Genomic DNA, 24,642 nt, shown 5'->3' with positions numbered 1-24,642 from the left:
ACAAGAGTTGTTCAGCACAATAGAGAGCCAGATTTGCTATCCCATATACAAGAAGGCCTTTTATATGCTAATGAAAACTTTTTCTGAATTTTTGTCAATGAATCAAGCCCAAATACAATGCCTTTTTGTGACCATGGAAAATCTCTGGAGATTACTTACGACCACAAAGGGCACTGTCATATTGGAGCACTGTCTCACAGACCCACCCAAGGAATTTAGAATTCTGTAAAGGTCCTCACATTTGTTTTCATGCCCTATTACTGCTCAGGATATCTGCAAGGATAGATATATTATCGTACCAAAACTACAAGTGACACAAATGAGTCTTTTTCTAAAATTCCAAAGGAATTTTGTTCTGCATAGATGCAACGGTTTCCATCCATTACAATCCAAACGTTACAACTTTGTTGTCCTGGAGGAAGGACATTGTCGAGTTTCGTATGTGATTCAGAAATACGATTCCTACGTATTCTCTTTTAGCAACTAAAGCTTGATACTCTGACACTCTTGTAAACCAGCTTTATCAGCTTGCTGCATCCCTCATTAAGGAACAACTCCTCATTAATGAATTAAGAGTCTCTGAACCTGGTCATCCTAAAAAAAACCCAAATCAACAAAAAAGTCTATGCCTAAAAGAATAAAGAGTAAGAATGCAGTTAATGTGTCCTCGTTCATTAACGGGACTCCCAAGGGGTGTTTCCTCCTTTCTTTCTATTTTCAGTATTTTCCACAATAAGCATAAAGCCATTTGAAAGAAAAGGACAACTCAAAAAATGTTTCCGTATGTGAGGTTGGGGGTCACCGTATGTACTAGGAGGCGCTGCTGAAGGAAGAATGGGGCGGTGTGTGTATGTGTCCAGGGCAGAAAAAAGGTTGAGCAACACTTAGCCAACCTTTCAACCTTCCTGACAGCTTGCTATTCAGAAAAATGGATTGCCTAATTCCCGGTGAGTCATGATTTCATGGCTTATTTCTCTCAGACCATGCACATGGGAATTTGATGACATCAAGAATATTAATTAGTGTTTACTCATAGTCTTAATGTTTGTAAGACTTCTACAGAATTCAGTAAAATTCACAACTACTTTGTTACGCTGATCAAGAATCTACACTTGAGAGGGCTCTGCGGAGGAACTTAATATAACACTAGGTACAAGTAGGCCTTCAAATATCCACACGTGACCACTCAGAGTGACCGAGGAAAGGAAGGATAGCAGAATTCTAGAAAGACACCAGTGGCTGGTGCACCTGGACATCCTACAGACCCACACATTTCCTTGGAGTGTGTCTCCAAGAACCGCTCAAGGGGGGGGCGCCTGGGTGGCTTAGTCGGTTAAGCATCCGGCTTTTGCTTAGGTCATGATCTCGCTGTTCGTGGGTTCGAGCCCCGCGTCGGGCTCTGTGCTGACTGCCAGCTCGGAGCCTGGAGCCTGTTTCAGAGTCTGTGTCTCCCTCTCTCTCTGACCCTCCCCTGCTCACGCTGTCTCTCTCTCTCTCTCTCTCCTAGAAATAAATAAAACATTAAAAAAAAAAAAAAAAAAAAGAACCGCTCAAGGGAACAGTGAGGTCAAGTCAGATGAAGAAGATTACCAGTCGCTCCATCTCCTGCTCCCTGAGTCTCTCCTCCCTCTGCCGCCGGTGATAATCCATCAGGTCTTCACGGCCTGAAATGGAGCTAATGCTGCTTTTCCTTTCCCGAAGGATGGGCTGGGGAGTTCCTGAGGCCTGTCTGAGGCTGTCCAAATCTGCATCATCAAACTCGACAGATCCACAAGAGAAGTTCCTCCTGGTGGCAAAAACTCTGTCCGGCTCTCCAGCGGGAAACAAATGACCCGGGCTGGGCCCCGAATAGGAAGCCCTGTCAAGGTCGTCGGAGGCACAGGAGGAGGTGGAGGCCAGAAGCATCTTCCGAGCCACTCGAGGGCTGGCAGGGACACTGAGGGTGGAACTTACGTAAGGGTTGCCCTCAGACATGGGGGTTTTATAGGGTAAAGCCCCTGAGCTCAAAGAAGAAAAGTTCAGGTAATTGTCATTGTCTATTATGCTATGAGGTAGATCCTTTTCCCCCAGTTTCGTTCGCTTGGAGTTGCCCAGGGAGTTTCTGGGAGGCAAAGTGAGGGGTGTCAGCTGGTTGTCTGTGGCCCTGTGCAACCTGGGGAGAGAGCGGCTGTAGGCCCCCATGTGACTCAGGCTGCTGCCCGAATACTTCCTAGTTCTTAAACCCACGTTTTCCAACGCCGGCTCCTTGTGTCGGGTCAACTTGGGCTGAAGGATCAGGTTGTCCTGGACGCTCATTTTCCTGGCTTGCTTTGGGCTTGAAGGCATGCTCGCCGCCCCTGACCGGCTGATGGGAGAGAAGCCGCTGTCGCTCAGGGGACTTCCATTCCACATGGCCAGGAGTGAGCCAGACGCCTTCCGGCCTTCCAGTCCCCCGAGAAAGTAGACATTGTCGTGGGATTTATTCCTTGAGCTATATTTGGAATAGGGAGGCTTCTCTGTGAGCCTCAAAGACCTTTCACTGTCGCGGCTGGTATAATGATCAAAGTCCCCTCTCCCAAGTGGATACCCGCTGAGGGACGGGGAGGTGCTGAGTAGAGGAGTAGGCGGCTTCAGGGAAAGACTTTTGTCAGTTCCATCACAGGAGAACTGCTTGCTTCCTTGGATTTTGGCCAGGGAGGGGCTACTCCTGACACTGGTTCCCAGAGGGGAAGGGCTTCTCTTAGCAGGCACTGGCTGAGAGAGGGTTAAATAAGAGCCAGAATAGTCTCCGTTGGCTTTAAATCTCAGACTGGAAGAGTATTTCTTCGGGCTCAAGCTCTCCATCATGTTTTGGGAATCGTCCTCCAGGGAATTTGTCACAAAATCTGCCTCTAAGCTACCATTTTGTAAATCAAGCTGCTTTTGCAGGTGGCTATGCTCTGCCATGATCTTGCTGGAATCTGTAAAGGAAAAAAAAAAAAAAGAAATTTTTATTTCACAAAGAAGACTGCAAACAACCAAGTACTCGTCAGCCTACATCTGAACAAAAACAGCCTTGCAGCCTGACCTGATGTAATTAACAAACACGAACTCTGCTTTAGTTTATTACTAAAATCAAGAAGTATAAAGAACATTGATCTGGGATGATTTTTTCTGCAAAGGAAAAATAACTCAAGAGGCCATCAATGATATTTGAGAAGAAATCTCTAACAAAGTACAGGTGCAGGATGAGGCTGGTCCATAAAAAAGACAATTTCCCATTGGTGTTCCAGTCCTTGGTGGACCAGGCACTTCCTGCGTACTAGGCAAACACCCAAAGCGGTGCAATGGACCCTCTTTTGGATGTCTCTGCTAGAATCATTAATTGTTCAGAAGTCAAGTCCTGCAGAGACAAAATTCACATCCTGGCACATAAAGAAAGTTTCACGCTAGACACTGATCAGTAACATGAGGGTCAAAAGATGACTCTCAGGCACCTAGGTGGCTCAGTGGGTTGAGTGTCCACCTGTTGATTTTGGCTCAGGTCATGATCCCCGGGTTGTGGCACTGAGCCCCATGTCGGGCTTCGTGCCAAACATGGAGCCTGCCTAAGATTGATTCCCTCCCCCACCCTCTTCTTCTGCCCTTCTCCCCCCTTTGTGTTCTCTCTCTCTCTAAGATAAATAAAACGAAAAAAAAAAAAATTTTAGAAACCAGAAAATGACTCTTTAAAAGGGGCTATGAGAGTTACCTTCTGAAGAAATATGCCATAAGGCTCCTGCACCCTTCAGAAAAGGCAGGTAATTAAGGAAACAGAGGTAAGAGTGTTTATGAAACTACTGCCATATTAGGGTCAGGAGGTAGTATTGAAAATGTGAAAACAGAGTATCCATTGCTTATCATTTTTTATAAAGCCTCTGTACCCATAAGAGTATTTTGGATTCTAGTTTGAATAACATTAACTTAAGAAAATAAAGTTTGAGTTTATGAAAATGCACTTTAAGTACAAATTATCACTGCAAATAAGAAGGCTTGCATTTGTAATGGATAAAAATATGTATTTTTTTACATTACCACCAAAGCAAAAATACAATTTACACACTCTCATTGAACTCATGAACTGCTGAGATTGTCCAATGTGCCAGGCTCCTCAGATACTAGTTACTACCTCCCTTGTCTCTATAGGAACAGCGTTGCTTATGGTTAGTAATCAATTTTATAATGTCCTTGTTTCTGTAACCAGGCTACAAGTTTACAAAAGAGGGGTATTTCTAGTATTCCCATCTCATCTCCAACCTCTCTTGACTCACACTGACCCGTTTGTGAGATACTCAATGAACACAAGTTTTCAATTTCAGTTACAGCCACCCCCCCTCGCCCCCCACCCCCACCCCCGCCCCCAGCTTCCTGACAAGGGATTGAGGATTTCGCCTTGGTGGCTCAGCTTTGCAAACCTCCCAGGCACATCCAGGCAGTAGAGTAGGGAACTGCTTCTTATCCATACTGGGGCCAAGAAGCAATCTGGGTGCTTCAGTCCTAGTGATGAGCTAGGGATACATCATCTTGTAAAGTTCAGCTTCCCCAACAAATTCTGCCTTGAGTTCCCTCTCCTCCAACCCAAATCCCACCCTGATGGGTTAAAAGCAGGATTATCTTTTCAATTTTTTAAAATGTTTTTATTTATTTTTGAGAGTGTGAGCAGGGGAGGGGCAGAGAGGGAGGGAGACACAGAATCCAAACTAGGCTCTAGGCTCTGAGCTGTGAGCACAGAGCCTGATGCGTGGCTTGAACACAGTGGTGAGATCATGACCTGAGCCAAAGTCAGATACTCAACCAACTGAGCCACCCAGGTGCCCCAAAAACATGATTATCTTTTGAAGTAGACCTCAAAACAAAACAAAACAAAACAAAACTGAGATTGTCCTTTAAAACTGCCTCCCAGCTGGAAGGTGGTTGTGCCATCTGACTTTTGTCAGGTCTTCTGTTCTTCAGGGACAGCGCCACCTCTGCCCCCAAGAAAAACATCCCTGTGAGAAACTGCCTGTGACCACCAGCTACGACCTTGAAAGTAACACGAGCCTGGTTTAGTATCTCATTCTGCCCCTATGATGACCTCCAGTCATGATCCCCTGTTCTTAAACAACTTCATCTCTGGCTGGTTTGCCATGATGGAAATCCAGTGGCCAATTCTCTCAAGTTAAATACTTCTGAATGGAAGAAACAAGGAAATAAGTGGGTTCTGAGACCACTGCAGTGTTATATATCATGGGGGGGGGGGGGGGATGAATATCCTAAGTGCCTAACAACAGGGAGAAGGTTAAATAAGCTACAATACTTCATAGGAATGAATATTACATGATCACTTAAAATAATTATTTTGAAGTATAATTTTTTTAAGTTTATTTATTTTGAAAGAGAGACAGAGAAAGAGAGGGTGGGGGAGGGGCAGAGAGAAAGAGAGGGAGGAGAGAATCCTAAGCAGGCTCTGCGCTGTCAGTGCAGACCCCAACTTGGGGCTTGAACCCATGAAGCATAAGATCATGACCTGAGCCAAAATCAAGAGTTGGATGCTCAACTGACTGAGACACCCAGCTGGCCCTGAAGTGTAATTTATAGCATAAAAAGTGCATTCATACATGTTCAGTAAATTTTAAAAGCCATATATAAATGAATGCAGGTTTCTGATACGTACACCCACCCATACACACAGATTACACACAGATGCTCAGGCCGAAATTCTGGGAGTCGTCACTGATGTCCCCAATTAATGTCTTCTCCATCAGCTCCATCCCCGGCCTATCATATTCTTCCTCCTTTTATTTATTTATCCATCAATAAATCTTATCAACATTGTCCCTAAAGAATAGTCTCAATCTAATCATTTCTTGCCATTTCCACTGCCATACCTTATCATGAGCCAATATCTTCTCTGGCTTTGTATATATGCCTATTCTACGCCAAGAATAAGAACAACAGAATGGAAGAGATCACGGCAAAAGTTAGTAGTGGTTTTATCTAGGGGGTGGCATTACCAGTGATGATATTATTATTATTATTATTATTATTATTTTAGAGAGAGAGTTCCTGAGCAGGGGAGAGGGGTAGAGAGGAGAGAGAGAGAGGAAGAGAGTGTCTCAAGCAGGCTCCATGCTGAGGGTGGCTCAATTCCATGACTCAGGATCAATCAAGAGTTGAAATCAAGAGTTGGACATTCAACTGACTGAGCCACCCAGGCATACCTACCAGTGATTTTTAATTCCACTCTCATACTAGTTTGTACTTTCCACATTTCATAAATCTACCTGAGTTGCTTTGACAGTTAAGGGGGGGAAACACTTAGTGTAAAATACTAGAGTATATAATCTGTAGTAATACTTCTCTTTTTAAAATCTGCATTTATTTTACTTTATTTTATTTCAGCTTTATGAAGTATAATTGACAGATAAGATTGTAAGATATTTAAAATGTACACTGTGGTGATGTGACGTACGCATATGTTGTGAAAGGATTCACCATCTGGTTAATTAACACATCTCCTACTTCACATGTATGTGTGTGTGTGCATGCGTGTGTGTGAGCATTCAAGTTATAAACGAGTTGGTAAAAGGGTGCATACTTTCAGCCATAAGTTGGGTGCCTGAGGATGTAATGTAAAACATGGTGACTACACTGTAGTTGAAAACATTATTATATGATTGAAATTTGCTAAGAAAGCAGAACTCAAATGTTTTCAGAAATACTTCATGTTTAGGCTCTCATTTTTCCTAAGCTTTCTTTTAACTGTTGAGCCAGATCCTAACTCTTCTAAAAAAGGCTCTTGGTCAGATTAACTTAACATGTAAACATATGAAGGTGTTGGCATTTTTTCCTACTATTCTAAATGACTCAGGCAAAATGTTAATTGCCTCAAATTTCCCCATTCCATACTCTAGTCATCTGAAAAACACAACGGTTTTCCTGATACGAGTAAAGTAAACAGAGTGGTTACCAAAGAAGTCCCGGAAGTTTACTGAACATAGCTTGGACAATAATATTAGTGCCCTCATCTTCTAAAAACTGTGGTTCTGCTTATTGTATGGAAAGAAATTAAAAGCCCAACAGAAAGTGCTAGGTACTTCATTCATTAGATGGCCCTTCAGTGCGTACAGAGTGTCAGATATTGATTTGGCAGGTAATCGTGCACTAAAATTCCTGTTGTTCTCCTCTCAGAATCACCGCAGTATTGTTCTTCTACACCCCTATAACACTGGGATATGGCTAAGTCTCTTGCTTTGATCAAGGAACTATGAGAGAAAGTGAGATGCCGGTTCCAAGCTGAAGCATGAAGAGCTGGGGCATGATTCACGCTTTCTGTCCCCACCCCGGCCGAGACGCCTCGCATGCATTCAAGTCTGTGGAGACATTGTTAGCCTACGCCCCTCAGCGAGGACACTGTGGAAGAGGACCCCTGCCAACCCAAGATGGTCTTAAGCCACTGAGATTTGGGAGTTGTTTGCTACTACGTAGGTGTTAATCTTCCTTAAGTTCTTACCATAAACTAGGCTTTCAAGCTGAGTACTGAGAAGTATGTGGTCAGACACCACTTCCTGCCTTACACGGCTTATAGTCCAAAGGGTGAGACACTCATATGAACAAATGATTGCTATTCGGGCACATGCCTTAAAAAAGAACGGATTGACCCTGGTAAAGGAGCATGGAGGGGATTAACTCAGTAGAGTGGCAGTCTATGGAAATTATGGTGGAAAGAAATTACAATAACATTAAGTCCCATTGAAGGAAAGGGAACCTGTTGAGTACTTCCCAAAGGTAGCATAAGGCCACTTCTACACTTAAAATTCTGTGATTAAAAAAAATTTTTTTTAATTTATTTTTGAGAGACAGAGACAGAGACAGAGCACGCATGGGGGAGGGGCAGAGAGAGGGAGACACAGAATCTGAAGCAGGCTCCAGGCTCTGAGCTGTCAGCACAGAGCCTGACAAGGGGCTCAGACTCGTTAACCCTGTGATCATGACCTGAGATGAAGTCAGACACTTAACCGACTGAGCCACTCAGGAGCCCCTAAAATTCTGTGATTTTAAGGGTATAAGCAAAATTCCAAGCCCATTAGAGATTAGACTACTGGTACATGCAGCAAATGCCCTGTCTCTACATGATTTGTCTATTAACAAAAATCGTGTAAGGAAAAAGAGTTATTTTTTATGTCATGGTCCTTTTTGAAAATTTCTAGCATGTACCTCTTCTGGGATGAACTCTATTTAATAACCAAGCATTTTGCTCTCATAGTGATCTAAATTCTTTCCCATCTCTACCACCATGTAGGATAGGCCCTCAAGGGTCCAAGCCATGTGCCTACCCTTAGCATGGTTTAAACTGGAAAGCAATCCTCCAACCATTTAGGATATTTTAGACAAGGCTCCAAAAGGAAATCCCTAAGTGAGATGTTAGAATAGACAAGAAAAGAATGCAAGTCAGTGGGGAGACTTTGGTTTTAAGATAATGTATACAAAATGGGTAACAGAGCTGAGTTAGAAGAGGAATTCCCACAATGTGCAGAGACAGCAATCCAGAAAGCAAGCTAGGGCACCCGTGATTAAACAGAAGTAAAAAATTAAACAGTGAGCCCAAGTGCTGCATTTTAAACATTTACTCTGTTAACAGCACAGAGATGAAGGGCTTAATACCTCATATCAAAATGGACCCTTAAAGGTTTAATTTTTTTAAAGTGTATGGTTTTCTGTTTTCTCCTAATAAAATTGGTCAGGCCACCATGTATAAAATAAATTAACTCTATTTTGGTGTGGGTAAAAGTTATACTTTTTTTGACTCAGCCATATAAGATAGTTATGTCATTAAACGTTTTTTTAAACACTGATTTATTTTTGAGAGACAGAGTGAGACAGAGCACAAGCAGTGGAGGAGCAGAGAGAGAAGGGGGACACAGAATCTGAAGCAGGCTCCATGCTCTGAGCTGTCAGCACAGAGCCTGATGCGGGGCTTGAACTCACAAACTGCGAGATCATGACCTGAGCTGAAGTCAGACGCTTAACCAACTGAGCCACCCAGGTGCCCCAAGAAGGATGTCATTTTAGATTATAAAATATATCACTATATTTGAGCCTGTTTGCAGATTCAAATGCTACTGAATCACCCAAATGAAATATTCACAAATTCTTTTCCCTCTTTATCTGGGCAAATAAAACTATAGAATATGAAACTACTACAGGTTTCTTACTACCCTGCAGAGTGGTACACTTGATACCCCTCTCCTCCTCACACATGCTTTTATAAAAATCAAGAAGTAGAATTACTGGAACAGTTTGGTTGGCCAAACAAAATGCAACACCAAAGTACTGCATAGCGGTACTTGCTGAAGGAAGATCAGCTTTGCAGACTCCAGGGAAGGACATTTGCAAATAAGAAGCCACGTCTGAGAAACATGCAACATCTCTTCCCCATACATACTTGTAGGGGAAAGTTAAACACAATTTGGAGGTAGGCACATTCCAGAGACTACCTGAAGGGATAGTCACATCTGATACTGCATTTTTTCAGTTCAACCTCACTAGGTCTGGTAAGGATATGTGAAAGGCTGTACATATAAAAATGCATCATCAAACACAAATATGGAACTTACTCATTTTTCCAAAGTTTCGTCCTTCTGTCAGAGTTGAGTGCGTATGTATACTGGTCTCAATTTGGTATCTCTTAATCCCACCGACCCACTCAACTCAAAAGGTGGAGAACCAGCCGGTGCCCTTCCTGACCCCTCCTGAGCCCAGGCATGATAATATGGTTGTGACACCTTTCCCCTTCCCTACTTCCACAGGTCTTCTCATTGCAGGTGAGATCACATTAGAGAAGGCCTAGAGATGGGAAAAGACAGGGGAATGGGGACTGGTAGCCAGTATGTACTATGAAGGAGGCTGATGGGTTGACAAGGACCAGGGAGGCAGGAAGGTGGAGAACACAGTGGAAAAGATTGGGGTTAATGAATTCCCTGGTGACGAGGGGAAGGAGCGGGGATGGGGACACTGCAGACAGATGCATCAGAGACGGCAGACAAGTTCAGGACGAGGAAGAACCGAAGCACCGTGAGAGAGGTGTGCCACAGTGGTGAACTGGAGAGAGGAGAGCAGAAGGGAGGGATCTGTGTTAGCAGGTGTAAGAGAGGAGGCAGGCAAGGAGGACCCTGCCTCCGGCCTGGCTTCTGTGTGTTTATTTTGGGTTTTTCGAACATTTTATGTCAACTAAAAAAAGAAGTCTCAGGGAAATTATAAAAACCACTGCATTGTTATTGTGGAAGCAAGAGTCCTGAGGGCTTTCACAAGTACATATATTACATGCATATCCCCAGAATGGGCGTGGCGAAGGGGAGAAGGCATCTGGTGCCCGTCTGAGAGAAAAGACAACACCGGGAAGTCTAAACAGGAAAGAAGTTAATGTGTGTTGAAATGTTTGGGCTTACTTTCCAATCCATAAATTTAATCCCCCACCTCCCACCCCTTAGAGCTCTGGTTATTTTATCACCTGAAATGTACATCAGCTCATTGTCAAGTAGAAAATGCCAGAAGACATGAAGAGATCTCCGGATGATACCACAGAAACTCAGTACATTTTCCCTAGAGAAGAAAATGACTTGCAAAACTAATCTCAAGGATCATGTTGATAAGTGCCTTGGTAGCTCCTTTTCTCTTTGACACATGGCTCTGGTATCTATTTTAACACAGAATTCTCCAGTGCCTTTTATACTCAGTAACAATACAGTGAAGCTAATCTCATTCAAACTGTGTCCCCAACAGTGAATTGACAGCACTGCAATGGCCAGAGCTGCAGGGATCTTGGTTTCAGGATGTTGAAAACACACCCAGTGAGCAAAGGGTTAAAAAAAAAAAAAGCAAATATATACAAAGAGTGTTGTGTTCCTTGTGCTGCATTGGGTCGTGTTGTGTTAAGTGAGAGGGACTCAGAGTCTAGTCTGTATAAATGCAGTTATGCAGAAACCCAAAAGAGTTTGGAGGAGTCCCGCCGTATACAACACGTTACTTGTCATCTGATGTTGCCATGCACAGATACCTCTTAGGGTTGTCCAGAACAGTGAGGATTAATTAAAGCAGATCTGTCCGAGCAGAGAGGGTGAAGCGCAAAGTGAAGACTGTTTCCTATGGCTGGGAAAAGGTGAGGATGTAGATTACAGAAGCAAATTCAGAAAAAATAATTCCCCCCAAGATCAGGGAGGGTATAGGTTAAAATTTCCACTTTATAAAAAAAAAAAAGCTTGAGTGTCTGCTGTGTCCTACTCGGGCCCTCCAAGCCCAGGCGCTGGCTCTGGGAACATATGTCGTCGCAGACAGTGGCTGACCCTGGTTGCAAAGCTCTCCCAGAACACTGGTGGTCCACAGGCTGGTCTCTTTCAACGCTGATGTTTACAATATGGTGATGTTATAAATAAAGCACGCACTGATGACATGTAATTGAATTCAGACACCAGCTTGGAGCAGTCTCTCAGAAGTGGTGCCATTCTTTACATGAATTCTGGGGAGGAGGGGTATTCCTGTCACAGCAGATGGGGCCCAAGGGGGAGCTTTTAGAGGAGGAAAAGGGAAAACCGGGGAATCTGTTTTAGCCCCCAACTCAAAGCTAAAGAATGGAGAACAATGGATACAAAACCTCCCTCTTTGTCCACTAATCCCAACAAGAAAATATGATGAAGGTGGGGGGGAGCTAATTAGAAGCTTCAGGAACAACCACTTCCTTCTCTAGCGATATTCTCATTTCAGAACTCCCAAAGCAGCCATTTCCCCATCCTCTGTTAATCCAAACACCATCCTCACTTAAACCTTCAATCCTCTTAGCTCTCCCTTCCGCAAACATACCCTCCTTTTGCACAAATATTTCCTTTCATCACTAAATCCTCCTCGGCCTCGGCCATCTCTGCAAACAAGGCTCACTTCTCTGCTCAGCCCCACACCCACTGGCAAACGCCTCCTCCCGGCAAATATCCCCAGATCCTGTCTCCTTCACAGATCACCTCCCACACAGTTTCTGCAAGCATCCCTAAATCATGGTCTCAGCCCATCCTCATCTCCCCCTCACTCATCCCACTTCCTAAACTTTGTTCCTTTCAACTCTTCTTCCTCACTCAAGACTATATCCCAGTACAGAGAAGTTTCTGTTAGTAGGCATAGTACCCTTCTCGTTCTTTTAACAAGTCAACATAGAGGCAAATGAGTTCCCACTCTTCCCTGGTGCCATGTTCATTGTCATTTAAAGATCTTCCTAGGGGCGCCTGGATGGCTCAGTTGGTTAAGCATCCAACTCTTGATTTCAGCTCAGGTCATGATCTCACAGCTCCTGAGATTGGTGAGATGGAGTCCGGCTTCGGGCTCTGGGCTGACAGCTCGGAGCCTGCTTGGGATTCTCTGTCTCTGTCTCTCTCTCTCTGCCCCTCTTCCCTCCTCTCAAAATAAATAAATAAACTTAGTATTTAAAGATCTGCCGATTTGAAAAAAAAAAATTATTATCCATTAGACACATGTAGGTAGGTTGGTAATCTCCAACGAGGATCTTTTCATCTCTCAGAAAGAGCCAAAGAAAAAGCGGCTCCACAGGAATAAGTTATTTTAATGGCAGAATAAGAAGGCCATTTTGTCCTTGCAGACTGAACCTATTCACAGGCGGCTGTAAATCTTACTGTGTGCACACACACCCTCCCAGACATGCAGAGGCAGACGCATGCTGCCCACATGCCCACGCAGCTTAAAATACACGAAGGCCTTTCGTGACTGCCAGCTGAGGCTCTCTGGAACCCAGGCAGCTTGCGGCATCCTCGGACTGGCCAGGTGTCGGCGTGGCCCACGGCCAGGCTGCGGAGAAAGGTGAGGACCGCTGGATTGGCGGACAGCTCTCAGGACACCGATCACACACTTTTTCTCTAGGTTTGCCTTTGTTGCCGCATTTGAAGTTTTATTCTATTATACTCTGAAATCACCTACACAAAGAGGTCAGGGAAACCATTAAAGATAGAACAAAGCATGAAATGAGGCTGCAGGGAGGAAAGAGCACAGCTTGCGGTGGTGAGCGAGGGGGGTAATGAGAACATTTAAGGCAGATGGAAGAAGTGAGGACAGAAAGTTAAAAAGAGTTCCAGCTTCTTTCTATCACAATAAAGGAGTCTAACCTCACACTACCATTCCCTTCTGTCATCTCTTGCTGTCCTGAAGTCTTAAGCTCTGTCCAAAAGAGGACTCCAGATGGTGTCCAAAGGTTCCTAAAAGTGATCGCAATCAACAGTGATAACCATACTTCAAATAGGGATCTTTATCTCCTGTGGTCAGAGGCTACTTTTAAATAAATCTAGCGTGTTTTATAGGAATAAAAATCTTAGAGGACTCTTTTTTAAATGTTTATTTTGAGAGAGAGAGAGAGAGAAAGAAGGGGAGGGGTGGATGGAGAGGGAGAGAATCCCAAGCAGGCTCCGTACTGTCAGCGCAGAGTCCAACGTGGGGCTCAAACTCACTAACCATGAGATCATGAGCTGAGTGGAAATCGAGTAGGATGCTTAAACCACTGAGCCACCCAGGCATCCCTAAAAATCTTAGAGGACTCTTAGTGAAGAGGGTAAAACATCAATTATGGGCATCAAAAATTTTTGTCTAGTTCCTTGAATAAGACATGTTTGTATGAGCTTTAAAATAGTCTTGAAAAAAAAATATTCTTGAGATTCTCCAAGGAATTTGGCAGCAGATTCCTGTGACAACTCTCTCCAGCCAGTGAGGAAGGCAATAGAGAGGAGACACAGCAAAAATAACCTCAAAACACCTATGGGCCATTCAAATCCCCTTCCTACCAACAAAATTCCTGATTTTTACTTAAGTCCACAAGATGTGACTTTTATCAGTTAGACTCACATAATAATGGTGTGTTTACACCATTATTAAAGTCGTTTTAGCAATATTTAAAAGAGAAACAATAATAATCCAGTAAGTATATATATATATATATAATATACATTACATATATTTATAATAAATTAAGTTGAACACAGTGACATTGTAGGAAAGATCTCAAATTAAAACATGCTGTCTTCAATTACAGAAAATAGGAGACACGAAGGAATATAGAAAACAGCACCACGGAGATGCTATAACCTAAGTTTGGAATATGGGAAAGGCTACAGAAAAGAAAAAAAAAAAAAAAAAACCAATGTCTTCAACTAGCATATGGCGAGGGAAAAAAAAGAACAAGACAGAGAGGGAACTGTTCTAGATTAAAAGAGATTCAGGAGTTTCTGAGCATTGATGATAACATAGATGATATAATAAGTACAGCTATTTTTTTCAGGTGTACTAATGATATGGTTACATTTTTTAAATATCCCAAATCTCTTCTGGGGCACCTGGGTTGGCTCAGTGGGTTAAGCTTCTGACTCTTGATTTCAGCTCAGGTCATGATCTCAGGATTTGAGTTCGAGGTCCCCACTGAGGTCTGCACAGACAGTGCGGAGCCTGCTTGGGATTCTCTCTCTCTCTGCCCCTCCCTTCCCTTGCTCTCTCAAAATAAATAAATAAATAAACTTTAAAAAATCCTAATCTCAAAAAAAAAAAATCCTAATCTCTTAGAGTTACATTTTAAATAATTTGTGAATGAAATAGCACAGTGTTTAAAATTTAGTTTATAACAACCCATGCTTTGGGAGAAGAAGGAAGGTCTGCAGATGAAACAAGATTAACATGACACATGAAAGACACGTGAGATTTCACTGTATTGTTCTGTTAACTTTTGTGTATGTTTAAAACATTCCATAATAAAATAGTTAAAAAGTGAGATGTACACATTTTGCAAATCAGTATGAATAAAAATACATGAATATATATGGACTTAAAAATTATAGTAGCTCACATTACAAAGTTGATAGCGTCATATCAGTGGCTCCTAGCTTATTTTTTTAAGTACGAAATATTAACCTTCTTTCATACTGAAATAAGCTCCTAAAAGCTGATTTTTTTTTTAAGTATATGGGAGAAGTTTGAAAAAAGAAATGCACTGTTCAGACTGCAAGTATCAGGCCATTTGGTGTATTCAGAATACTTGCACAATAATGCTAGGGGCAGTAATTAAATTTCACCACTATGTGTGCCCAAAACAAACCCGTCTCTTCAGAAAGTTAAAATGTTGGGGTGCTTGGGTGGCTCAGTTGGTTGAGTGTCCAACTTCGTCAGGTCATGATCTCACAGTTTGTGAGTTCAAGCCCTGCATCGGGCTCTGTGTTAACAGCTCAGAGCCTGGAGGCTGCTTCAGATTTCGTGTCTCCCTCTCTTTCTGTCCTTACTCCCCTTGTGTGTGTGCTCTCTCTCTCTCTCTCTCAAAAATAAATAAACATAAAAAAAAAAGAAAGTTAAAATGTAAAAGTATTCACAAAAACTGCCAACCTTGCTATATCTTGAAGAGTGTGAGCCTCAAAAAACTTAAAGACACTCACATACACACACTTTATATTTTATGCTAAGAGAGAGTGCCATGCTTTGCAGATTCTTAAATTAGGTTACTTCCGCTTTGGAAGCAAGAGTTGAAGGAAATTATAGACCCATATTTCAGGGTTCTTTATAGAATCCTAAAGCAGTTTCAGGTCAACATGAAGATTCCTGAAATTTTCCCAAATAAGTCCAATGTTTCCAGATGTTTCTCATTTCTGATCGTTAGTGGAATTCATGCTTGGGTGGAGGTGATTCTGACGACAGACCTGGAAGAACCCTCCTATTATGTGATCACCACAGTGAAGATAAAACCACAGAAGTGGGGGGGGGGGGTCACAAAAAAGCTAAACTGGAGGTCATGACCGTGTGTGTGCACCCTCCTTCAGGTCCACTTCCGGAGGCAGAGGGCTACTCCAGCATCCTTCCAGCTCAGTCAATTTCAAACAAGAAAAATATTGACCCTAGGATTACAAGGGAATAAAAATGCTCTCTCTTGGCCCTGAAACCACCTCCTGGGGACTTGAATTAGAAGCTAAGAGTCTATGGGAGCAAACTCTGATCTTTCCACCACCCTGTCTCCATTCTAGTCTCTGATCAAAATACACTCTCTTGAGAGTCATTTTATAATCTTCCAAAGTAACACTCCCCAAACCCCAAAACACTACGTTTCCCATTCTCTTACCCAAAATGTATGAACTGGGAATAGTCTGAGCATGTAGGCTCAGGAGAGATGGAACACAAGATGACCCCACCTTCCATAGTTGTGTTTTTCCTTTCAACTCAAAAATTGAGCCAAAGGGGGCGCCTGGGTGGCTCAGTCGGTTAAGCATCTGACTTCAGCTCAGGTCATGATCTCGCAGTTTGTGGGTTTGAGCCCCCCATCAGGCTCTGTGCTAACAGCTCAGCCCGGAGCCTGCTTCAGATTCTGTGTCTCCCTCTCTCTCTCTACCCCTCCTCCACTCATACTGTCTGTCTCTCTGTCTCTCTGTCTCTCTCAAAAATAAATAAACATTTAAAAAAATTGAGCCAACAGATTTTAAAAATATCATAAAGTAAACAAAACAGTAATGGTACCATGTCTTCATTACTTAATGGTTGATTACACCGAGTGGGTATTAGAAGACATTTAACTTTTCCCTCTCCTGATGCCTACCTTTGGACCATTCATTGCTCAAAAGAATAAGAGAAAGGACTTGAACCAGCAGAGATCCATAATCAACTAACTAAATTAAATTTAATCAATGTTGTTGTTTATAACCCCAGCCAAAAGACCTAATAAAGGAAATGGTTTCAGTAGGATGTTATTTTTATTATAATAGCCAATCTAGTAGAAAGAACACTAGACAGGCTGCCAGGAACATGAGTCAGGAGACCCGTCCGAGTACTGGTTCTGCCAAAATCACCAAGAGAAGTTAAGAGCTGGAGCAAGTCACTTCTCCTGTCCTCACCTCATGTTAGCTGAGATTTCCCATATTTAAACCGGTAAGGGTGAACCGGGGGTTCTTTCTGCTCCAACTTTCTGGAGCAAGAGACAGATACTGGTTAAATAACATAGGCGTGCCAGTTACACAATGCAGGGCATGGAAATGACCAAAGAACAGAAACATGCTTTAGTGATAAGGTGGCAGCTACCTAATTGGGAAAAGCGTGCACCGGTGCCGCTGCCCATGACATTCCAAGGGCACGGGAAATTGTTTCGGCATAACAGAGTGGGACAGAGGCCTGGTCAGAGTTAGAGGAATGCAACATAAGATGGGTATTTGATTCAGCATGATGTATAAGAAATATGTAATCTGCATTCCCGGGGCTTGCCGTTTCCTTAATAAATCTTAAGCTGTTTTCGAAAGCCTACTTCTGCAATGACATAAGCAGTGTGGCAGCCAGACATTACTTCCCAGTCTCCTCCGAGTATCTCTCGGCTATGAAGCACTATTCACACTGGGTCTGAACTGGTCAAAAGAATGCAAAAGCAGGCTTTCCTTTGCTTTTACCTGCCCTTGTTTTAGCAGTACTGGGGTCAAGAAACGTACCTAGGAAAAATCTTGTAACCTTTAGCTTTTTGCTGTTCCATAGGTTAATTCCACAAGCCTACTACCATCTGGAGAAGTCACACACAATGTGTAAAACCAAATATTTTATGATGATCAACACTAATTTCCGCTGAACTCCAGATTTAGCAGCAAGGCTTAGAAAAGGCTGACCCTGCTTGAGGTAATGATATTAAATACTGGCACACACAAACCTTTCCTTCCCCTTCATTTGCAAAGTAAGAAAAAGCAGTTTGTCTAATAAATCAACGTTCACACACTAAACAAATAAACTATCTCTTTTAAAAACCTCTCCAAAACTTTTCCATGTAACTTCGCTTGCTATTCTAGGTCTTACTTACCTGTTTCTTTATATAGCAAGATTTTCCAGACCCTGGCTTTCCCAGCAACACCTCAATAAAATAATTTTTAAGCCTGCGTTTCTATTATTGACCACTAGCTGCTATAGATAACAGTCTTGCCTTTAAAGTAGATACAGCACAAAGCTTCTTTTTGACATGGAAGAAACATCCCTAAATATCATGAGAACGACTGAAATTAACCCCTAGAGGATATGAGTCCTGTGTGACAAAGACAAGTTCTTGTCTGTTTATCTTGAAGGGATCTGACACCCTGAGCTACCATTTTGGTCTTATTCATTTTCAAAAGACAAGAGTCACATTACTCAAATGCCAATACATATTTCCAGCCAACAGTTTTTTAAAAGACAAAACAAAGCCAACTCATGTCTTCCCTCCCATCATCTTAAAAATAGATGTAAAAACTACAGTAAGAACTACATGGAAGGTGATAATGAGAAAGTTGCTGCCCCTCTTTATTGTAGTATCTGCAGGGAGCAGACCTCTTAAGAAAGTCATCTCTTTCAAAGCATTTCTAAATATACTACCACAGACTTGGCTTTGAGGTGCACCCATTGGCTAGTTATCAAAATGATAAGGACTTACCTCAGCATAGTTCAGAGTTCTGACCTGTCCCAAGGAAGGCATACTGAAAAAGTCTCCTCTAACGCCAGAACCTCCCAGACTTGAGGATTGATTATAACTACCTTGGCAGCAACACTGAGGACTCAGAACTGTGTGTAATCACAGGCCTAATGGCCAATCATAGAAATGTAAATTTGAGAGTATATGTTTGTAACTGACCAGGTCATATGGGCACAAATGTTTTGATAATTCAAAACTCACAGAGAGGTAACCCCTTTCTATAAACAGAGCCATTCACAAATGCCATGCTTTCTAAAACTCTCCTAGAAAATCAACAATAGCTTTATACTGTCATATTCTTCCCCATCAAGGAAACAGATGGAATGGTAGACTGCTGTAAAAGAAAGTAACAGTAGCACAGGAGTTAGAAGACTTGACTGCACTGTCCAGTCAAGTGAGTGCATTGCAGACAAAGGAGTCAGATACGAAAATTTCCTTTTAGTCCCAGGATTATTTTGTCTTACTCACCCAAAGGATAGCTAAACTTGAATTGTCTTCAGAGTCCTAGCCCACGTTCTATACAATCATATTTATTGTAGACAGCCATTCATCAGCTTCCGAATTGTCCCCACAACTCCTCATTTTCTTATATGCCAGGTATCTTTTCAAACCTCGTACTCAGGAGGGCTCTCTCATTTCCCTCCTGTCTAATTCAACCCTATCCATTCATGTCCTCTACTCTTAACCCACGAGGCAGAGAGGGATGGAAAATCTCAGAGGTTCTATTTTGTACCTGGATTCAAAAGCAGCATCTGCTAGGCTTGTGGGACCATCTGTTGCCCACTCTGCCACGGGAAGGACAGTGTCGGCATCAGACGTAGTATGTTACAGGTCACACAATGGAATTATCTCCTTCTTAGGGCTGACACACCCAGGCATATGCTCCACCGCCACCATGGCTAATGCCACTCTTCCCCAGTCAAAGGGTTTATTTATTTCCTCAGGAAGAATGGTACCTCTAAAGGCTCACAAAGGGTCAGGCCCACTAATAAAAAAAAAAAAATTACAGCTGCTTAAACATCAATTTCTAAACTCCCTAATTCTGGGTTGTACTCAGGACTATGTCTGCCACAAACTCACGTGACATCTTATGAGTTACTAATCTCCAGGCATCTCCGTTTGCTCATCTATAAAATACGAAGATTGAACTTGGTGATCTCTGAGGCTCCTCTGCACTCTAATACTCCCAAATTCTGTGATTTTTAAGTGAACTCAAAGTTGTCAATAAACACTAGTTCTTTCACATCTTTGGTATACTAAGACTCTCAATGCCAAGAGCAAAAGAATCCGGTGCTGACAAGAAGGCTTCTATGACATGGTCTCTTTGTGTTTAATAAGAGCACAGTTGGTTTCTTGAGGATCCAAATTAGATTAAGATCCCCAATCTTATTAACAGATGCCCACGAGGTAATGCTTTAGTATTTTAGTGTATTATTCTGGAGCAATATTCTAGATTTTGGGGGCTAGAGAATTCTTTGTGTTCTGTGCATTGTAGGACATTACTACGCAGCAGCTTGAGGCCTCTACCCACTATAGCTGTCAGCCCAGTTGGTGGGGAGGGGGCTGTTCTCTACCTCCAAATGGATAACCAAAAATGTCTCCAGACATTAGCCAATATCCCTTGGGGAGCAAAATCTACCTCCACTCCCAATTGAGAACCACTGCTATAATGGATATAATGGCTTTAAAATAATGCACATCACTTAGAATTGGTTTGTTTCTTTGTTTCAAATGGGCGACATTTACACTGTTAATAAGTAAAGTACACCTAGACCTAACAGTCAGATTTATAAAGCCCATGTATTCCACTTGCAAGAAGTACAAAGCACAGCCTTTACAAATCATTCATAGCCCGCCTCCCTGCTAAGGGCTGAGAATTAGCACACAAAGTCATTACCTCAGCTGCTCTTTAAAAGTATCCAAAAGGAATCACGTTTTTTACAGTAACTTCGCTAGAACACTCCAGAATCAATCCTTGCTCAGAGACTTCACAATAGGGCTTTGAAGAGAATAAGGAAATCCAGTGGTTGGTGTAATCACTTTGGCTGTCTCTTTCTTCTCTGGTGCAAAGCCAGTAACTAAAAAATGTTTCTGAAAAGGATGCTAATGAGTTCTGCCTTTGGTCTAGATTCTTTAAGATACGGCTTGGCAAACTCAATTCCCCAAGTATCTTTTTCCTCCACCACTTCAAACAGGCATCCAAGAGACACCCCCTACAGTCCCCAGCCCAAAGGAACAGCAGCTGCCCCCTGCATGAAACACACTGAAGCCTGGAAACTGAAATGATTACTACTCTTAACCAAACATCTCATTTTCCCATTGGTGAGAAAGGCTGAGATTTGCAAACCTCTGGGTCTCAGGAGGTGAAGGCTACAGAGCAAAAACTCAACTTTCCTTGGTTTTAAAGGAAATGCCAGTTAGAAAGGTTTTGAGAACTTTACTGAGTTTCTTAAGTACGTATAATGCTTACATTTCCACATTAAAAAATGTAAGGTGAAAAAAAAAAGACACTTTTAAAGAACTAAGTCCAGGATATGAAAAGGGAATCTTGAATAGACATAACTGTTACTTTTCAAAGAACTCCGCTCTTTAGTCAAACAAATATTTACATAATTGACGGCAATGGTACCAGGGATATCGCCATTCTGTTAAAACAGTGGGCATTTCTAAAGGTTTATTTATCCCAAATCCAACTACTCGGTTGCTATCCTACCAGGAAGCAAGAATCCAAGTGCTCTCAGGGCAAAAGTTTAACCCTCTGAAGCAGAACTTCATTTCGATCGCTCCCAGCTGAATTCAGACAATGTCAGAATCTCAGGGACGTATGTCAAGCACCCAAATGAAACCAAACGAGGAAGCTTAAAGCTACACTCCAATACTTGCAAAGAAGTATCTGCCACTTCATATAGAATGAAGGGGAGTATGGCTGGCAAACCCGTCTACTAAAAGGAATCCACATCCGTATGCTTCTTCTTCTAGTTCCACTCCCAGCCGCGTTTGGCAGTGCCTAGTTGTGCATTCTAGAACTCCTGAGAGCTACTCCAGAGCTGCACGAGGAAGACTTCCAGGGATGAGGGCAGGGCCTGCCGAGAGTTATGTCCAGCCCCAGGCAAGTCTACTGATTTAAAAGGCTTCGAGCACAGGTCCCTCTTATACATAAGAAAGGTAGATGGGCAGGCTCTGGGAGCAGGTACGACTTCCGCAGCTCTTTCAAACGGGACACCTCACCTCTGAAAGGGACAGCCTGTCAGCCTTTTAATTTCTTGGCGGTAGCGGGAGTGAGCCGACTCCCGGGCACTTTAGTACGCGACGACCGCTGGAGCTAAGTTATTGAATGTACCAGCAAGCACTTCAGCCGCGCCTCCGCCCTCCGGACGCGGGAGAAACAGAGGTGCAGAGCGTTCCCCAACGCTTCCAGCCGCTGTCTCTGGGGCTGCGGACACCGCCAGACCACACACTTTTGGGGATCGAAAACCAAGTCGGATTCTGAGGTTCTGCGCGGTTCAAAACCTCGCGAGCCCCACTTTTGAAACAGTGGAATCGGAATTGCAGCTAGCCAGATATTTGGAGGAGGTGAAGGGGGGGGGTCTTCTCTGAATCCCGCGCCCCACACCATCTTGCAGCAGCAGACCTTCTCTTTCCTCCGCCCATCGCGACAAAGCAGCTCTCCACCGAAGACCCCCACCCCTCTCCCCTTGGTCATTCCAGAGTTCTGGGCAAAAGTTGCCTCCGGTCCCCCCAAATCCCGCCCGTTCCCTGCAGTCATTCTGGGAGATTCTCCCCCAGGCCCGACACTCTCCTGCAGGGTCCAGCCATTCCCCCGGGGTCCAGGGCCCCCAAAGCTGCGCGGCCAGGGTCCCGCTAACCCCAGCCCGGGCTTTTGTCCCTACAGTCTGCAAAAGAAGCAAAGCAACTCGGCGCCCCCGGCTCCCACTCACCGTCTCATCTTCCCTCCGGCCGCAGTTCTGCACCGGCACCGCCGCCCTCTAGCCTTCCCCGCCCCCCGCCCGCCCTCCGGCCCCGGCCCCCCCCTCCCCCAGACCCCCCGGCCGGGCCCCGCCGCAGCTCCAGCCGCCGCTGAGCGGCCACTCCGGGCTAGCGGTGCGCACTCCGCGCGCCCCTCCTCGGCCCGGGCGGCCACTGCCTCCTCTCCGCCCCCAGCCCTCCGCCGCGCAACCGGCGGCGACCAACTTAGCGCTGGGCGGGGGGAGACAGCGCCCCCCAGGGGAGCGGCCCGGACGCCGCGAGCCGGCGCCGCCCGGTCCTGCCAGCCGGCCGCCGCCCCCTCCTCACCTGGCACGGCCGCGCCGCGGGGACCCCGCCGCCAGGGCGGGAAGGCGCGCTCGGGCGCCGCGTCGCGCCGCGCGGTCCCCCGCGGGCCGCGGTGGTGGGCTCCGCGCGCCTCGCTCCCGGGCCGCGGCCCCTGCGCGGCCGCCGCGCCGGGCGCCCTGGGACTCGGGGCGGTAAGTCGGTGAGCCGCCCGGGGGCGGGCGCCGTGCGGTGGGGCTTCGCACGGCTGCTGGAGGGGCCTGGCTGCTCGCCCCGGCTGCCGGCGCCAGCCCTCAGAGCCGCGCCGAGTGCCTTTACTGCGCGCGTTAGGGACAGGCTTTTTTTTTTTTTTTTTTTTCTTTTTACGAGATGGAAGAAGGGCGGGAGGGTACACGTCCTCCGGTGATGATTTCCTCACCCGATGTGAAGTTTCTACTGGGAAACTCCAGGTGACCACACCTCACCTGCTCCAGACCGTTCGCCCGCGGGCAGGGACCCGATGCGTCAGAAAAGCAGCTTTTCGAGCTCCTTGGGAAATGGCCTCAGCTAAGGGCCGATGATTTGGAACGGATTCGGATTTCCTTTCGGTAATCTCTTCTGAAAGTTTCTGTGTTTTCCAACATATTTTTTTGTTTTCTCAGTTGCTGCGACCATTGAGAACAGTGCTGGTGGGAATGCCCTCCATCCGGTGCCTTGAACGAAGACACCGCAACAATGGACCGTTCGGAGCCGTTCCCTGGGGTTGCAAAGGTGAAGGCCGTCGGCCCTCAAGGAAGCCGCAGCGGCGAGGAAGAAGGGCGCCGTGAAATGCAGACTATTTAACTTCTGCTCCGTATGCCTTGGGGGAAATTGTTGCAGCTCCCAGTAACAGTTTCTTCGTCTACAGCGTAGTAATAATGAAACTGATGTTGGAAGTCGGTTATAAGCTTTTGGATCATGCCGGCAAAGTACCTGACACCGTGAGTGGCCTTAGTAGTCACTCAACAAATGGCTTATTGAATGCACTTTTCGTTTGTGCAAGAATTTCTAATTTCAAGGAGAGGCTCATCTATGAACTGCTTGGTGTTTTAGAGAACCACCCCACCCCTACCCTGTCCTGGCTCTTTGCCCCACAGAAACCTACAGAGGCCAATCCAGAGGTTAAGTACTCCTGCATTTCTCTCTATTCCCACCTCATTAATATTCTCCCTTTATTGGATCATCTCCATCGACATAAAATCATGCTACTTCCCTCATCTTAAAAACAAAAAACTCTCTTGAATCCACTTCCACACCAGCCACATGTCCCCTCTCCTGCTCAGCTGTAGCAAAATGCCTTTAAAAAAATTTAACACGGGGAACCTGGGCGGCTCAATGGCCCAGGCTTTGACTTCCACTCAGGCCATGATCTCATGGTTCATGCGTTCAAGCCCCACGTCAGGCTCTGCACTGAAAGTCTGCTTGGGATTCTCTCTCCCTCTCTTTGCCCTTCTGCTGCTTGCACTCTCTCAAACAAATCCACTTTAAAAACAAAACAAAGAATTGTTAACAAAAGCTGACTCCATGTTCTGTCCTTCCATTTACTCCAATCAGGCTTTTGCTTGGACCACGTCCCTCAAATTCTTCTTACCGAGATCAAACTCCTAAATCAAAGGTGTTTCAGTCTTTACCTCACTTGGACAATAGCAACAATTAATAGTTGATCACTTTCTCCTCCTGGAAACGATTTTTGCTTCCACAACGCCGTATTTCCGTGGCTTTATTCCTAACCTCTGCTGGCCCCTTCTCTTCTCCCAGCCTCTGAGCTGTGGAGTGCCCAGGGTTCAGAGTTCGGGTCTCTCGTCTATCCGCGCTCTCTCCCGTGGTGATCTCATCCTGTTTCATGGCTCTAAATACCGCCTACGTGGTAACAGCTCCCAAATCTTACCTCC

At 44.5% G+C, this 24,642-nt stretch overlaps 1 protein-coding gene and 1 long non-coding RNA gene across 12 annotated transcripts in view; one reads left to right on the top strand and one right to left on the bottom strand.

Annotated features, from left to right (window-relative positions):
• Nucleotides 1-24,642, bottom strand: part of PHLDB2 (pleckstrin homology like domain family B member 2) — a 225,666-nt gene that overhangs the window by 86,516 nt on the left and 114,508 nt on the right. For 10 of the 11 annotated variants that reach the window (XM_039250363.1, XM_039250365.1, XM_039250364.1 and 7 more), the window contains one exon: nucleotides 1,591-2,939. In XM_039250363.1, the coding sequence (XP_039106294.1) occupies nucleotides 1,591-2,939 (1,349 nt within the window). Of the gene's footprint in view, nucleotides 1-1,590; nucleotides 2,940-22,401; nucleotides 22,460-24,642 lie in introns of those variants that run through there. The other variant, XM_039250368.1, reaches the window with a different exon arrangement.
• On the top strand, nucleotides 2,868-14,123 carry LOC120244053. Its single transcript, XR_005531452.1, has 3 exons — nucleotides 2,868-2,941; nucleotides 11,240-11,249; nucleotides 14,112-14,123. It is a non-coding gene; the product is annotated as an uncharacterized LOC120244053 (long non-coding RNA).

This window comes from Hyaena hyaena, unplaced genomic scaffold (genome assembly GCF_003009895.1).
Source record: "Hyaena hyaena isolate Hyena2069 unplaced genomic scaffold, ASM300989v1 scaffold_366, whole genome shotgun sequence".
Lineage (NCBI taxonomy): Eukaryota > Metazoa > Chordata > Mammalia > Carnivora > Hyaenidae > Hyaena > Hyaena hyaena.
This window is presented reverse-complemented; position numbering and strand designations above follow the sequence as displayed.